Raw genomic sequence first — 17,394 nt, forward strand, 5'->3', positions numbered from 1 at the left:
CAAAAGGGAAGAGAAGAACAACACGCTCACAAATGAAAGGAGCCTCATTTACAGAACCAGTAACCACACAAAGACTTTTCCATTTTAAAGCGGCCAGAGTGCAACACTGTAACATGTAACACCTAAGGTTCAGATGGTGCAGTACTTGCTCATTTGGATCAAAGTTGGGGGAAAATCTTTCATTAAATCAAGTGATTGTAATGCTCTTGCTTCCGTTGTGTAGTTAACCATCTATCATTTTAGATGTTTCTTAGCAGCCTGATGAAATTAGCTGTGTCGTTAGCCCACTTCAGCCATCCAAACAGATGACCATCTAAGGTGAATTATGCAGATCAACCAGCACAGTACACAGATTACCACTTCTTATTCCAGCCAGACTTGTTGTTACTTCATTCTAATCATGCAGTAACAACAAGATTTATTCCTACTGGCTTTTTAAAATGTGCTTCTTCTATTTAGGAAATAGCTTAAAATCAGTGCATATTTAACTTGTTACACTGCCTTAATGTTGCCTGCATGGGATCTCCTCATCAGCATATGACTGTACCCTGGATGATGATATGTGAGGAGCTTGAACTTGATTCGCTAACAGAAACTAATTTAGCTAGCTTAGCACACATGTCTTGTGGCAAGATATATGCACCTAAATGCTTTAAGTCATTGGCTGTTCTGCCAAATTCCCACCAACCTGCAACTTTGTGAGCTGACTGTTTCGGGATTTTTTCTGTTTTAGACAACAAAAAGAAAAGAAAAAGATCTACAGATTCAGGCATTTCCTTACCTGTGGTAGTCACGTAGAATGACGTCACTGACAATGGTCTAAGTTGAAACAAACTTTCTCAAACAAAAAAAAAATCAAAACAAAAACAAAAAAAGAAGAAGTGAGTCGGCGTGTCATCTTTACCGAGCACCATACATGTTTTGCCTCACATTAAAATTATTATTTTCCTTTTCAAAAATAATTTGTCTTCAGAGAAGTCAATATATCAAATTTGCACGAATTCCACGGCCCCGGCAGGTGGCGCAGAGCACTTGCCGCCGCCCCTGGCAGCTTGAAGCACAGACAGGCGAGGTTCGATTCTCACTCAATCACTCATGCCGACTCCTGTCTGGAGCTTCGGCCTGCTAGGGGGATTCCTGGTCTGCGCAGGGATCCCGACCTTTTTTTCTTTTCTGTTTTTCTTTTTTCGGGGTGTTGGGCCTTTATTTATAAAGCTGGGACTATCTCCCTTGTCATGGCTACCAACACAACGCCAGCTTGGGGAGAGCAGAGACCCGATAAGCACAGACTCATTCATCCTTTATCCACTTTCTTTCACTGCTGCTGCTGCTGTGGGAAACGCTGGGACTTGTGTGGCTATGCAGTTTTTGCCTGTTGGGACCAGTCTTGAATTTTACACATTTGATAGTGAAGACTGGATGTTTAGTGACCAGAGCTGGGATAATCTGGACAGAATCTGCAGCCTGCATCTCCAAATCAGAAATGGCTTTAGATCTGACGCTAGCAGACAGGCATGCATGTCTCAGGGTGATTACACACTAACACATTGTGATTAATCACACACATTTGTATACATTTTATTCACAAGATTTAAAAAAAACAAACAAAAAAAAAACCACTATACAAAATGTGTTTTCGTGACAGGCTGCTAGTAACAAAGTGCTTAAAGATTTAAAATTGGTTCTTTGCCAAGTTTTCTGTTATGTGCACACACATTCCTTGACTTAGGCGCTTTTTAATTCTCCAATAATGGTCAGTGCCAAGTGTTTACACAAACAAAAAACAAACAAACAAAAAACATTACTCAGAAAATGGTCAGGTACAAGAACTGGACTAAAAAGGAGTGGAAAAACCAGATAATGTCCAAAGAAATACTTCAGCGTGTGGCTCACGACTTTTGCACAGTACTGTAAATGTTATTAATAATGAAAGATGTCAAAATGTAGCTTTCTCATTTTTAAAAAATTCCCATACACATTATTCTTTTCTTCTAGTGGAGGTGCCTCCTCCTTCTGACCTTAGGGTAACTAATTTCTCAGACAGTGACATCACGGTGCGCTGGGAAGCTGCAGCTGATGATGATGTTTCTTACCTCACTAAGTGGAGGCGACCTGAGACAGGTGGGGAAGAACTATTGGATTGTTGGAGTACATATTATGAAGTAAAAAATACAATGTCTCAATAAACTGTTGTCCTGTGTCTTAAGGAGCATCAGATATCACTGTCTGCACTCTATGGAGATGGAGCTCAGAGTGAAGCTGTGGCCATACGCTACAGCACCTGTGAGTCACACATTTTCTGATCCTGAACGTTTCTCAACTCAGGAGGGGAGAGCCTGAAACCATTTACCGAAGTCACATTAGCAGCAGTGTTCAGCCTAAAAAATACACAAGTTACAAGTCGTGCATTTGAGTCATGCACCCATATTATTTCTTAATTTATTCAATTATTTTCGAGACACTGTTAGTTGTTAGAAGCCAGTGTTTTAATGATAGGACATATATGACAGTAATGAGACAACCTAAGATATCAAGATTACCACAAAAACACAGATAGAATCGCAGAAAGCTTGTTTCTCTCCCGTTAGGCTATAGGCCCAATTACCTTTGAGTTTTCTGTGGTCAGTAGCCCTTCATGTCATATTCTGTCTCTATGTACAATATAGCATTACTAATACAATAACCTGTACGTCAATGAACTTCATTGTGTAATTGATGGCCGTTCTCAAAGTACTAGTCACTTAAAGGTTAAATTTCACATCTAAATTCTCATCTTTGAGTAACTAGAACTCCGAGCTATGAAATAAATGTAGTGAGGTTAAAGTATCAAATCAAAGTATCAAATTCTCTGTTATACTTTACATTTATTTTCTAAAAAAACACTTTGCTCTGCTGCCAAAATAATTTCCTCCTATAAAGGAGCAAAGTGAGTGTTAAGTGTCGTTAGCTGTGGTACTTTATCTCTTCTATGATGTTGCTGCAGGCTCTGGTGGAGGCCCAACCAGCCTCACGGTTTCTGATGAGACTGCCGTCAGCATGGTGATCAGTTGGGTACCTCCCAATGCTCATGTCCTCCAGTATCACGTGTCCTACACAGCATTGACTGGAGCTGATAGCCAGGATCACACTGCGAGTGGGTCGTAGTCATCACATCTTCACCTCTTCTGGCTTCAGCCGGCTGTCATGTGTCAGAATTCCAGAAATTCCACAAGTCCCAAAACTTTAAATGAGTTCTGACTGTGTTGGGATGATAGTGTTGTTTGTTGTCTGCAGGTGCTGGTCCCTGGTGGAGAGAAGCAGGTGATGCTGGAGTCACTGCAGCCAGATGCACGTTACAGCATCTTGGTCACCGCTGAGTACCACAACAGAGAAGGAGGCAGCGGTTCAGCTCAGGGCAAAACTGGTGAGTCAAACAAGGGAAAGATGCCAAGACAGCTCAAGTGCAACTTCCAGTTAAGACCGACAGGCTTACATGCAAAAAGTGCAAATGTCCCATTACTTTACCCTTACAGGAGGATACGGATACTTGAAGGTTTCCACATATAGAAACATCAAGGTTTGTGGGCAGTATTGTTTCTACAGCACTACACGTACAGTCATTTTGGTCCAGAGACACAGATTCCTTTCTCTCAGACCACTCCAGTATCTGTGTGTCATGGAGACCAGTATCTGCCGTTGATGGATATCCTATTGTAATCCAGGATGTAAAAGGTATTCAGTAATCACGTCTACAGTGATGTGAAAAGGTGTTTGCCCCCTTCCTGGTTTCCTAGTGTTTTGCATATTTATCACACTTACATGTTTCAGATCATCAAACACATTTTAATATTAGACACAGATAAGACAAGTTAATACAAAATACAGTTTTTAAATGATGATTTCATAGATTAGGGAGAAAGATTATCCAAACCTCCCTGGTCCTGTGTAAAAAAATGCCCCTCTTGTTAAATCACGAGTTAACTGTGATTAACCAATTTTGGACACCTCAGTTCAGTGTTACTAAACACACTCAGGCCTGATTAATTTCAGACTTGTGAATCAGTTAAATAGAACCTGTCTGACAAAGTGAAACAGGCTAAAAGACCTAAAAAAGCAACACATCGTGTCACCAGCCATCCTCCTGGTCCTCAGCGTTAATGCCCACTTAACTGAGCCCTTCAGTGGAAAGGCTCAAGCAGATGAAGCCTAATATAACAAGATGAGGCTGACAAATATTCTATTTGAATGTTTAAAAAGAAAAATATCACAGTATCTATGCTTTCACTGAGCACATACCTGCATCAATGATGAACTCTCAAGGCTGAAAAGTCCTGTCCTCGGTCAGCCACGGTCCGCTCACACGCACACGGCTCACATCACCAATCCCTGACTGCTTGATCATAACAGCAATTGGGCTGCTGGGAACATGACGGCCGTTCTTCTTGATGTTAACAAGGTGCTCACCAATCTCCTTGGGAGCAAAGGAGATTCCTAAGACAGACAGACAAAACAGATGTTAACAACACTTATTCTTGTGTATGCATGCAGCCCGTTTCAATTGCTCCTGCTTCTTTCCCCGTGCTTTAACTTTTATTACTTTCCCCCTCTGTCTTTTACTTAGGGATTAATAAAGTATTTGGATTCTGATGAGTCTCATTGTTTAGCAAACTTCTCAATTATCAGACGGACACTCACCGATGTGAGCGTTACGCAGCATCTTCAGCAGGCAGGGCTCCTCTGGGCCTGAGGGTGTTGTAAGAGAGGCTGTCAGCTGGCTGAGGTCACGCTCTCCTATGTCCAGTGGAATATCTGCAGCCGAGCCCACCTTCAGTGAAGTATGTTGGCTGGAAGGCTTGGAGGCCCGTCTTTGCCACTCCAGGGTCAGAGACCTTCACCTTGTTTGGATGACAGCCTGCTCCGATAGTCATCTGTGGGCACACAGGGCAGCATTACACTTTTGCTATGAACAGTAACTCTGGAGCTCTGTGGAGTGTGCAGATGATCTCATTACTGTCTAAAAATGGATAACAAAACCGAAGGAGTGCCGAATCATTGACAAATACAGAGTAACAGGTGTGCAGCATGGCTAACTAGGTAGCAACAAGCCTCTAACACAGCAGCGTGTATGCTAGCGGCTAATCTAGCGAAGAAATGAACAGAGTGCTTTTAGGTGTTGTAGAAGGATAAGATGATAAGCTGTGTGTGTTTTTCAGAATGACCTGCTTGTATTTACCTTCATTGATGAGTGGGACTAGGTAGGTGTGCTGAAAAGAGGCCAAAAAGCTGAGGCTGAAGAGCGTGGTGTAAAGCTAGTGACGCCGCCAGCAGGTTTCCAAGCAGGGATTCCTGGTAGCAGGAAGGCTTTGGCTTGGAACGCCGTCCAACATTGGCAGTCCCATTTTGTGAAAGGCAATGGAAAACTAGCTAGGTTTCCATGTGTAATTTGTGTGCAACAATATTGCACAAGAAACTTAATAGCTCATTTAGAGAACCCCCGCCCCGCCCCAAAAAAACCAAGTGTTGAAGAACAGAAGATAAATGTCCTTTTTTTTCATGTTCTCCCTGGCCGGTCGCTACCAGCGGCTGTGGGACCGTAGGTGGTGGGTCGTTTTCCACGCTTCTTTTGTTGTACAGCACCAGGTGAAAAGACTGTAGTAGGTTTCCTTTGTGTGGTTTTGTTTTGGTCCACCTCTGCTGGTAATCCCCGGTTGTATATATATTCTTTCTTGTACTTTGGGACGCTGTTTTAGACATTCAGTGTGTTGTTGTCGTTGTTTTGTTTTTTTTTGTTATATAATAAATCAAACTGTGTTCATATTTGAACCGGCCTCACCGTGCATCCCTGACGGCAGAACGCGCTGGTTACGAGCCGGGAACGAGCTCACAAAGTGCACGCCCGTGTTTGTTTTTTTGGGGGGGGGTTTTGCGGTCCGGAGCTGTAGGAGAGACACAATTAACTCAGAGACACAGACTGATGCGACAAAACCAGTAAGTAGGTGTACAGCGCACACTGTAGTCTGCAGCACACAGGAGTATTAGCTTATTACGTACACGTTGGTAAGCTGTCTTGTGGAAACTGACGAACTGAAACAAATGAGCGTGCTGTGTGTGCAACAGCGCGACAAACTTTACCTGTCCTTTTATTAACTGCACATGTAGTGCTGGTCATAGCTGCTGGCTCACTGGATAAGGCTGTCATGGGTCTGTAGCTCTGTCCACCGTTTTAGAGAACATATTTAGTTTTAAAGTAAGTTACAGGGCTTTTCCTGCCTTTCTGGAGGGCTTATATTTCACTTAAAACGATCTAATATGCATGTCCACATAATAATGGATTATTATAATATTTAAAAAAAACACGCTGTATTTTAAAGAACATACATTAAGAAACAGATTATATTAGATTTATATTTTAAATAAGACAAAATGCTGATTTTACAGCAGCAAAATTATTGTATCTCTACAGTTTAAAAATGTAATAAGCTTTCCCCCTGCACAGAGTGGATAGTGAAACAAATGGAATCATCATAAATACATTATTTTAAATTTATTACTTTTTTTCCCTCCTTGCTCTAGTAATAAATAATAAGGGAAGGATTCTGGATCAGCACCATGATGGAAACTTGTGCCCACAGTATATACAGTATTCTGAAGAAGGTCTAAAATGTCACTGTGCGTGCATGTGTGTGTTTTGTGTATATGGATTTTTGAATTATTACTCATATAACATTGTCCAGACATGGCTGGTAAGGACATGAGGAAACAGTAGGAGCTGTGTGAGGCTACTAAAGGCAGTGGATCCCTCAGCAGCTGGATTACAAAGAGCACAGGTAACATTAACACATGTACCAATTGTTGGAGAGGTATTCCAGTATAAAAATGATAAGCACAACTGAAATGTTTTGCTTCTATAACATTTTTCTGTCATCATTTTATTATAGATTAAGTGCAGGAGTTGTTAAGTGTGGATAATTAAATAATAGTTTATTGCAATAGCAAGTTGTGCCTTGTTCTCAGATGGACAGCAAGTGGAGAGTGATAGATGGAAGGAGGAAGAGAGGCAAAGAGTGATTCACAGGCAGGGTCTAGTTTATTTCTCAGTTTTTTGTTGCCTTATGGTTCCAAGCGCTGTCACAAATCTTTGCATTTTGTTATTATCTCATGACACTTGTTTAATCAGCTACCATCTCTCCTATGGACTTTTTAATGTCTACAGTCTCAGATCAACACAGTCCTGCCCTCCAGCACTATCAGCAGCAGGAGCAGCAGCAACCCCTCAACAGCAACATTGTACCCATCAGGTAAAACACAGGCTATGTTTGCTTTGTCTCACAACAGTAATATAGTATGATGCGATCCCATATTAGATTCTTGATGAATGTGTGTTGTTGTTATTCAGCCTGGTTCAATGTGCCCCTTTTTAGCTTTGAGCACCCGCCCCTATAAACGTCTCTGCACGGCCCTGACGTGTGCTGTAACCAAAGACTGATTTGAAGTAATGGATATAATGTAATGAATTATACTTTTTTGTTAATTGCATTTTACTTTCATTGATATATTTTTTATGAATTTTGGTGTCTATGTTCTGTGTATCATATGGCAATAAAAAGATTTTTTTGAGACAATCTGCTTTGAATCTAGTTTTTTTTTATGATAAGTAGAAATCTTATGTTACGGTTGACGTGGAGGACTCACACGCAGGAATCCGAGGTTAGAAGCAAAAAACAGCAGTCACTCCCTGGCTTAAATGCTGGCCACACTAATGAGGCTGTTTCTTCCTCCGAGGGGCGTGGGCTGAGGGCGTGAACCCGCAATGAGTTCCGCCTCAGCGAGAAAAAGAGAACGAGAGAGAGAGAGAGAAAGGCAGAAACAGCTGATCAGCGCCCTGCTGATCCTCCTGGCTGTGACATCTTAACCCAAACGTTAATTGTAATATAACCCTTGTGATGGGTTCGAGTTTCGACCCAATTTTTGGTAACCTCAGCTTTAAACATTGGTCAATTTAACCCAATTTTTGGATAGTTATCGTAACCCAGTGTGCTGGGTCAAACTAGTAACCAAACCCTGTTAAGTTGAAACAACCCAGCATTGGCTCGGTCCATATTTGACCCAGTGTTTGGTTACAAATTAGGTCATTTTTAACCCAGCATTCTTTTTGGGTGGCATGTTTGAACTGGGACGCTCTCAACCAGTTGTATGGGCAGTGATTTAAAGACTTTTTTTAAATTACTTTTCATATTTTTTGGCTGAAATTGTGCCTAAACAGGATAGTTGGTGATTTTAATATTCATGTCTGTTGCACTGATGGACTGCTTGCTCAGGAGTTTTTAAATTTAATCAGTCTTTTTACCTTTACAGTCCGTTGAAGGCCCTACACATCAGCAGGAGCACACTCATGACCTGGTGTTATCATATGGTTGTAATTGACATTTCTCTTGTGCATGAGTTTAAAGCTCGCGCTCCACCCCGCCGCTGCTCTCTCCTCCACTTTTATAAAGAAAATCTTTACCGACCCTGAGATTACTTATTGGGTCCACCCCAGATGAGCTGCTTTTGCAGTTCCAGGAAACCTGTACTCAGACCCTAAACACTGTGAACACATTAAAAACCAGGCGCCCAAAACGTATTTCACAGTCCTGGTTAAATGAATCCACCCGAGCAGTCAGGCGTCAGTGTAGGAGAGCAGAGTGAAAGTGGAAGAAAGACAAATTGCAGGTTTCTTTTGAAATGTTAAAAGAATGTTGGAAATTTGATCAGAATACAGTGAAAATGAAAGAAACAGATATTTTTCTCATATCATTGTGTTAAATTGTCATAATCCCCGTGTTCTCTTTAAGACTATCAGCTCTACTCTAAACAACCCTGAAGCCTCTGCTGACACATGTAATCAGTTCCTTTCTTTCTTTGTAAACAAGGTCGAGTCTATCAGGTCAGCAATAGTACTTCCTACATGTGACCCATCGGTGTTTATTCCATGACTGTAAACATGTTTCCATTTGTCACTTCAGTCTTTACTCTGAAATACAGGAAATGACATCATGGCTCAAAATCTTTGTCGTTAAACCAATTCTTTATTTAACATTTTTTTAACTTTATTTAAGAACTTAAACAAAAAGAACTCAAAAAGAACTTTAAGAACTTTAATAAAATACATTCAATAAAAACTTGAACAACAGGAAACTGATTTTTCATCCAACCACTGAAAAAACAAAGGTAACCACTGAACACAAACACTATAGAACAACAGTTTATAAAGATTAAAATTGAACTACATGAACAGTTTGATTCATAGCCTCATTAGATCTTTAAGGAGAGCTGATCTGAACTCTGTGGAGCCTGATCTCCAGGGTTTTAAGCTGGACTCTGAAACCAGAAGGGGATGTTTCTCTCTCTTCAGATTCGCTGTCATCCTGTGATGGGAACGATTTCAGCCCTGCGTGATCACGCTGATGTTTGCACAGAGCAGATAATGAAGTGAATGTTTTGGCACATTGGTAACAGTGAAACAGTTTATTAGTAACGTGGGATCGTTTGTGTGCGGAGTATGAACTGAGATTACTGAAGCTCTTGTCACACTGCTCACAGCTGTAGTTTCCTTCCATGTGTGTACGTTCATGCTCGTTACGATGACTTGAACGTGAGAAGCTTTTGTCACAGTGTCTGCACTTGTGTGGTTTCTCTCCTGTGTGGACTCGTTTGTGTGTTTTAAGGTGACCTGCAGTGGTGAAGGATGACCCACACTGATCACAGAGGTGCTTTTTGACCCCACTGTGAGAGAGTTCATGTTGTTTTAACTCACTTGATGTGGGGAAGCTTCTCCCACATTCTTTGCAGTATTTCAGTTTGTCTCCAGTGTGTTTACGTTGATGTACTTTTAGGCCGGCTTGCTGACTGAAAGTTTTTCCACAGATGTCACAACGAAAGTCTTTCCCACCACCACAGCGATGACAGGGTTGAGAAGTGGATCCATCTGTGTCACTCTGCTTCTAAACAAAGACACAAAGACAGTGTAAGTCAGTCCTTCAATACTTTTATCCTGAACATCGCCTGAAATAAAGAGCATCTCTGCAGATGTCCAATTATATTTTACTGTTTCAATTAACACACTCAGTTTACTGGGCTACAATAACTACAATACTACCACCATAATACTACAGTAATACTTATTTAATATTACAGTAACATCTGACTTACACTTAAATGAAATGAAAATCTGAATAATTGCTCAGAGCTACTCTTCGGAGCAGTAGAAGTGCTAACATGCTAACTCAATTTAATGAGCAGACTTGTTCCAAACAGTCAGACTGAACTTACAACATAAAAATAAAAATACATACCTCACAGTAACTGCACTTGTAGAGTCTCTTTCTGGTGTGGATCTGTTGGTGTTGTCTCAGGTAATGTGGAGTTTTAAAAGTCTTGTCACACAGGTCACATTGATAAGGTCTCTCCTCAGTGTGGGTAAACATGTGGCTTTGTAAATGTGCGTCTGTTGTAAAGTATTTGCCACACTGATCACACCAGTACACATTTTCTCTGGAGTGAATGCGTAGGTGTATATTTCGGCTCCATAGCTGGCTGAAAGTTTTTCCACAGATGTCACAGCTGTATGCCTTAATTCCAGAGTGGGTAACTAGATGTCTCTGTAAGTGGCTACTTTGAGTAAAAGCTTTACCACACTGATCACAGCTGTAAGCTTTAACTCCACTGTGGATGATTTGGTGTCTTTTTAGGACATTCTTCCAGGAAAACGACTTTCCACACAAGTCACAGCTGAACGGTCTCTCTCCAGTGTGGATGAGCTGATGTTGTTTTAGTTTAGACTCCCTAGTAAAATCCTTCCCACACTCGTCACAGGTGTATTTTTTCTCTCTCTTTCTTCTGTGAGGTTTGTCGGCCTCCTGAGAGCGCTGACTTCTCGGTCCATGTTGGTCCTGCAGTGACAGAGATACAAACAGAGGCAGTGAGTGAAATGCAGTCATTAAACAAACTGAAGCTTCAAACTCCCTCCATTAACACTAGTTTTAAACCTGAAGTTGGAGTGTGGCACCAAACACCTTAAAGGTCTCTTATCCCCACCTACTGGTAGTAGTAACACATTACATCCACCCTGGTGTTAAAAATAATTAATGACTGTTCAAACACTCTAAAATCATGCCCATCCCTCCTGCTTGTACACAAATATTAATGCTAACACACTCAGAACAGTAATGAATGTTTACTAGGTCTGTACTTTTTTTTATATTTTTTATATTTCCTGTTGCTGTTTTCTATTATATATTTCTATAATTGTCTAATTTATTCAATGACAATGAATCAAATGTAACAGTTACTAGTTTGGTTCAGTGAAGAATGATGTCAGAGTCTGATTGTAACCTGAGGGTTTTTTAACTTTTACTCCCTACGTTAAAAAAATATATATCTGTATTTTCTACTCCTTACATTTTCAAAACAGGCTTGTTCTGGTTTAAGCCATTTGAGGGGAGTTATTTCATCACTGCGGGCATCAAAGATCAAATCGATTTGAGCCTAAACAGTAACACATGAAATCCAATCCTGATCATGTACTAATCATAAGAGATTAAAGAGGCAAAACTGTGTGCCTTAGTCAGGGGTTAAAATGGGCCAGCGTTTATGTTTTTTGGCACAGCACCTGAACGACTGCAGGTGCTGATAAGTTGCAGTCGCAGTATTTCAACATCTAGTTAGCAATACAGAAGCCAAGCGAGAATAAATGGAGTAATATTTTTTATGTGGCAGGTAATTTCAAATGCAGCATTTCTATCAGCCCAACAAACATCAGCAAACACACAAACTGTTTGTGTGCAGTTTGTCTCCCGGTGTGATTTAAAGCCTGCAGAAAAATCCTCTGCAGGTTAGTGCAGGACAAGCAGGTAAGTTTACTGTACTGTGATGGATTTAAAGTAAAGAATAGTGTGTGACTGGTGCTCATGTCAGAGTTAGGTTACATCAAGTGTAGCAGAGATTAACTTAAACTTAAGCTCATGATGCTGACATTCATTCACTGAGCTCCACCCACATACCAACAGTATAGTGTCTAATATAAAGACAGTGTACTGTCAGTGTAGAGCAGCGGTCCCCAACCCCCGGGCCTCAGACCGGTACCGGTCCGTGAGTCGTTTGGTACCTGGGCCACGAGAGTTGAGGCTCAGGTGTGAAATGTATGTTTTTCAGGGTTTTTATCGGTTTTCAGCGTTATTTTGTTATCGTTTTTATCGTTAACTCGGTTTTCCTGGGTCTTCTCACATGTGTTATGAATAAATCTTTTTTTCGGTACCGGTACTAGTTTTATTTTGTTGTATTTATCCGTGACACCTTAAAGGCCGGTCCGTGAAAATATTGTCGGGCATAAACTGGTCCGTGGCGCAAAAAAGGTTGGGGACCGCTGGTGTAGAGGATGGAAATCAGCCAGGACAACTCATGAAACATCTGCTGACATCTGGTTGAATTCACAGAGAGCAGCAGGCCAGCTGATCACAGCCTGTACATTAAAAAAATCTATTGGAGCTCTCAATAGAAATTATTGTGAGCTGTGATTCTCTTCCCCACACTGAGCCACTACAGCTGATTTTAGGGTTGAATCCTGCTGAATCCCACTTTAACCTCTTCCCTGCCCATTTTCCTCTTTAGAGGCAAAGTCACCCTCTACAATGTAGCCATTGTATTATTACATGATTATTACATTACATTAATATTGCACAAGGTTCAGTTAGTTTAGCATAAAATATATATCAGTACTTCAGCTTTTAATGGAGTATTTCTTAACACTAGTATCTGTCACCTTCTGTGTCGAACTCATTGTTTTCTCCACAGTGGCTGAGCTGAGTCCAAGTAGCTTAAATGTTCCTCTGCTGCTCCGTCAGACTCTTGTCCTCCTGCTTATCAGCTGGGACACAAAACAGAACTTTGTTAGGCTCCACACTGCACTGAAGAGTCAAAGTGTCTCATATGTTCATCTGGGAACACACAGAACAAATTTTAGCTTCCTTGGGCGGGCAACTTGTTTGAAACGAACACAAAAGGTTTGAGCACTGATACCAAATTCAGCAGTATGGCACACCAGTACCAGGAGAGCAATTCCTCTTTAAAAAATGCCCTGGCCAAGAACAAAAACAAAACAATCAATGGAGCTGCATAAACGAGTACAGTGTTTCCCAACCACTGTGCCGCGGCACATACGTGTGCCGTGAGTAATGATCAGGTGTGCCGTGGAAGATTATCCTATCTGAGTGGGTTTAGAAATCTGAGCCATGATCCGAGTAACCCTCATCACTCAGTCACACTCCGATTCTCTACTCTACTATCAAGTCCAGGGGTGTCCAAAGTCCGGCCCGCGGGCCGCATCCGTTTTTAATTGGCCCTCAAGTAATTCTATAAATAGAATAGAATATGGCCCGCACTTCAACTTTTGCTTGAGTGTATTGCACTTCTTAGTTTTAACACCAGGGGGAGCTACTGTTGATCAAGGCAGTTGCTCCACCAAAAAGGACAATCACAGAAGAAATTTACCCCAAGTTACCAAACATGGCAGAACCAAAGAAGCGAAAGGTAGAAAGTGAGTGCAGAAAATTTCAGACACGGTGGGAGAGTGAATATTTTTTCAAAGAATTCAAGGGGAAGTGTCTGTTTTATCTGCACTGAAACTGTGGCAGTTATGAAAGAGTGTAATGTACGACGTCATTATGAAACCAAACATCAGGTCTATGCATCCTACACTGGTGCTGAGTGAGAGCAGAAATTAAAGCAAAGGGTAGCTATCCTGCGGGGTCAGCAACAGTATTTTTTTCGTGCTCAAATTGTCCAGGAAAAGGCTACAATAGCAGCTATGAGGTCGCCCAACTCATCGCAAGACATGGCAAGCCTTTTTCAGATGGAGACCTCATAAAACGCTGCCTCGTTAAAATCACCGAAATAATGTGCCCGGAAACAGTGCAGGACTTCAACGACGTCAGCATGTCCAGAAATCCAGTTGTGCCACGCACTGAAGACTGTCAGCCAACATTAAACTGCAGCTGTCTGATAAAGCTGTGCTTTTGATTTTTACTCCATCACATGCGATGAGAGCACCGATGCCACAGACGCCGCACAGCTGCTAATTTTTTTTGCGGGGAGTGGACGAGAGCACGAGCGCTTTAGGTGAGTAAAAACTACATTCCACAGTACCCGTGTGTTAATGTGCAGGTGCACATGCTTCAAATATCAATAATGCGCATCAATTCTGTCACTACCCTGCTTTTGCGCACCACTTTCTTATATGCGTTTTTCTTGTTAACACACAGAGTACACACCGCTGTGCACAGCGCACGCACACGCAAAGTCAGCTGATCTCAGCTGATGCAGATCTGCTCCTTGATCAAGTGACATTTGTCCGGATTTTTGGCACGAGTGGCGTACGATCAGCACCGCAGCTGGATGGCCCGATTTACATACCCAGCGCAGCTGATACTCACCAGAATAATTTACTAAAATTATATGCACTCCTGTTATTAAGTCCAGTTCAGTCTGTTAATGCTGATAATCGTTTCAAACGAACGTTAACAGGTGTGTTGCTAAGCCTAAGAACTTAAATAACAAGCTTGAAATGTACCCGTCCCATTTTCCCCTTTGTTTTTTCTCTGTGCTGTAAATCTTCTGTCCAAGAAGAAATCTGAGGCTGCTGTTCTGAGAATGAGCTACCAAAGCTTTTTCTGAATAAATCAATAAAGACCCATTTATGGAAAGCTGTGATGAAGGCAGTTTTGTCTTTAATTATATTCAACAATATAACACATTTGACCACTTTTAAATGATTTTTCTAACTTTAATACGCTACAGTTAAGGTTATATACCTAATTTCTGGTAAGTGGCCCAGCCCCTCCTATATTTGTATGTATGTGGCCCTCAGTGAAAAAAGTTTGGACACCCCTGATCAAGTCCATTGCACTACTTTCAAGCATTCTGCAACCTGTCCTCTTTGTATATACTCCTCTTATAGAGGAGACGTGACCGTGGCTCACGGGGTTGGGAAGCGCACCTGTAACCGGAAGGTCGCCGGTTCGATCCCCGGCCTTTCTGTCCTGGTCGTTGTGTCCTTGGGCAAGACACTTTACCCTACCGCCTACTGGTGTTGGCCAGAAGGGCCGATGGCGCGATATGGCAGCCTTGCTTCTGTCAGTCTGCCCCAGGGCAGCTGTGGCTACAACCGTAGCTTGCCTCCACCAGTGTATGAATGTGAGCGTGAATGAGTAAAGTGCACTGGGTGCCTTGAAAAGCGCTATATAAATCCAGTCCATTATTATATGTTATTTATTCTTACTATTTATATTGTTTTCCATGCACAGTTGGTGTGGAGCACCATATTAGCTGAATATGTACAAAGACAATAAAAGACTATTCTATTCTATTCTATTTATCTTTGTTCCTCCATTTCAGTTTTGTTTGGCGCTTTAAAAAATCTGCAGTATATTTAAATGTGATAAAACTACAACACAGATCCCCTCTTAGGATTTGAGGCTGTATTTGTTTTAAAAATGCATCTCTGGTATCTCTGGCCTATCATTATTATTTTGCTAACAGTTAATCAGGCTCATTTACTGAATACTGATCAGAATATATCGAATCATCTTTGAAATGATTCTAATGAGGGGCCTCTCAGAGTGAGGCCAGTTTTTACAATCACTTTGCACTGATGAAGGCAGCTGTGTTTTAGCCTGGAATACATTAATTTTTACATTTCTCATAAATGTATTTCATTATAGCACTTTTAACCCCAACATGTTGGGTCCTTTGGAAGTGACCTTATATGGATGAAGGGTGGCGCTAGCTAGCTTGGTTAGCAGGCTGCATTCATAAACTGTGCAGGTGCCACAGAGATGCTAAGTAGCGCTTAATAACAGACTAATAAAATAACAGAAACTCTGATTACAATGAGCTCATTTAAAAGCTTTCTTCTAATAAAATTATTTTCTTCTCTGTGTTTCATAATCTTTTGCTGATATCTTTCTGTGAATTAGTTTAAAGCAGCTTGAGTCAATTTAGTCAGATTTTTTTTTCAACTGGTTCAAAAAAACTTGAGAACAGACACCGAGGAGAGCAACAGAAAGCCTCATTCAGGAGCTAAACTCAAGATTAACTAAACTCAGATTAATGTTAGCTCGGTGTTTACCTTTAAATCAGTCTTGACAATAAACTGAGAGAAAAACGCCATAAAGCGGGAACTCGGCTTCTTCTTCTTCTGCTTTTGGATTTTTGGGCGGTTAAAGCTTTAAGGCGCATTACCGCCACCTGCTGGACTGAACTGTTCATATCCTAAACGTCATCAATTGGCCACAAATTTGTTGGAGTTTCTGTTAATAAAAAAGATGGAATTCAAGGATCTGTGATTTGGTTTCTTTGTTTTCACCATTTACTCTACAGTTTTCTGCCAGTGTATAGCAAACCCCACAGCTCAAATCAATGAAGAATTTAGTATTTTTAAAATATTGCTTAAACTGGAACCAGCAGCTATGTAGACCTAATTTTTAATCCAAACATGTGATAGAGGTTTACCACCAGGAGAAGCAGACTGTAAATAAAAGACTGTGCTACTGAAAACCATTACTCTGACTTTGGATTGTAAATATGTTTCCATATCACTTCTGTATTAATTATATGGCTCAAACTATTTGTTATGAAAGGAAAACAAACAAACTGATGTTGTATAAATTGATTCAGGATTATTTACTTCGAGTCCAGAAATCATAGCTGTCTCATCAGATCCAATTGTGACATTAGCTATAGTTTCCGCGGAGGGTACTTTGTTCTGTATGACAGCACAGCTTTTAGGTTGAATTCAAGGGCTTGAGTACAGCCTGATAATTACAGGCCTGCAAACTGTTTGCTGATGAACTTTGGAGGTAAAAGTACAGACAGCTTTAGAAGACACAGGACACGAGATGGGTTCAACACTTATTTTGAGTTCCATGTAACAATCCCTAACTCTGTAATTAAAGAATGTGCCATTTAATCTTGGATGGCTAAAATGGGGCGGCTGCCGTTCAGGATTTAGCACAAGTCAGCTTTTGATCAGAAAGTTTTCTGGTTTGATCCCTGGCTGCTCCAGTCTGCAAGCCAAATATCCTTGGACAAGATTATAATCCCAACCCTGGCTGATTAGGTCCCACACCCGCTTTCACACCTTGGCGCATGTGATTAGAGGATCACCAGGGGTCCTTTGTCCCTCCTTGGGGGGATACTCCCACTGGGTTTAAATCTGGGACTCTCGGCCATTTGACCTTAGAACTGAAGAAGCTTCTCGGATGAGAGGTGAAACGTCTTCAAGCAACTCAAAGAAGTCCAGACGCTTTTTTCTTTGCAAACTCCTTTGAATCCCAAGTTGCTTTCTGATGCATCCATTGGAGTGTGAATGCTTTATAGAGT

General features: G+C 41.2%; 1 protein-coding gene and 1 long non-coding RNA gene across 5 annotated transcripts; both read right to left on the reverse strand.

The window, feature by feature from the left end:
* Nucleotides 1-3,224: 3,224 nt before the first annotated feature.
* On the reverse strand, nt 3,225-4,989 carry LOC112845602 (uncharacterized). 3 transcript variants are annotated; one of them, XR_003218465.1, is made up of 3 exons: nt 4,675-4,989; nt 4,276-4,470; nt 3,225-3,283 (listed from the first exon to the last, which is right to left on the reverse strand). It is a non-coding gene; the product is annotated as an uncharacterized LOC112845602 (long non-coding RNA). The 3 variants fall into 3 exon arrangements; XR_003218467.1 differs by lacking the exon at nt 3,225-3,283 and adding an exon at nt 3,360-3,400; XR_003218466.1 differs by lacking the exon at nt 3,225-3,283 and adding an exon at nt 3,640-3,687.
* Nucleotides 4,990-9,152: 4,163 nt separating this feature from the next.
* LOC112845603 (zinc finger protein 271-like) lies at nt 9,153-16,209 on the reverse strand. Of its 2 annotated transcripts, none has more exons than XM_025905023.1 (4): nt 16,142-16,209; nt 12,779-12,883; nt 10,314-10,910; nt 9,153-9,959 (listed from the first exon to the last, which is right to left on the reverse strand). In XM_025905023.1, exons 2-4 carry the CDS (start codon nt 12,794-12,796, stop codon nt 9,282-9,284), a joined length of 1,293 nt encoding a protein of 430 aa, XP_025760808.1. In that variant the 5' UTR covers nt 12,797-12,883; nt 16,142-16,209; the 3' UTR covers nt 9,153-9,281. The 2 variants fall into 2 exon arrangements, with proteins under 2 accessions (XP_025760808.1, XP_025760807.1); XM_025905022.1 differs by having other exon boundaries at nt 9,153-9,962.
* Nucleotides 16,210-17,394: the final 1,185 nt, after the last annotated feature.

The sequence above is a fragment of the Oreochromis niloticus genome, unplaced genomic scaffold (genome assembly GCF_001858045.2).
Source record: "Oreochromis niloticus isolate F11D_XX unplaced genomic scaffold, O_niloticus_UMD_NMBU tig00008064_pilon, whole genome shotgun sequence".
Lineage (NCBI taxonomy): Eukaryota > Metazoa > Chordata > Actinopteri > Cichliformes > Cichlidae > Oreochromis > Oreochromis niloticus.

Coding starts and splice junctions, on each gene's coding strand:
- LOC112845603 (XM_025905022.1), bottom strand. Junction 9,963..10,313: donor ACAAGTGCAGTTACTGTGAG/GTATGTATTTTT, acceptor GTCTTTGTTTAG/AAGCAGAGTGACACAGATGG.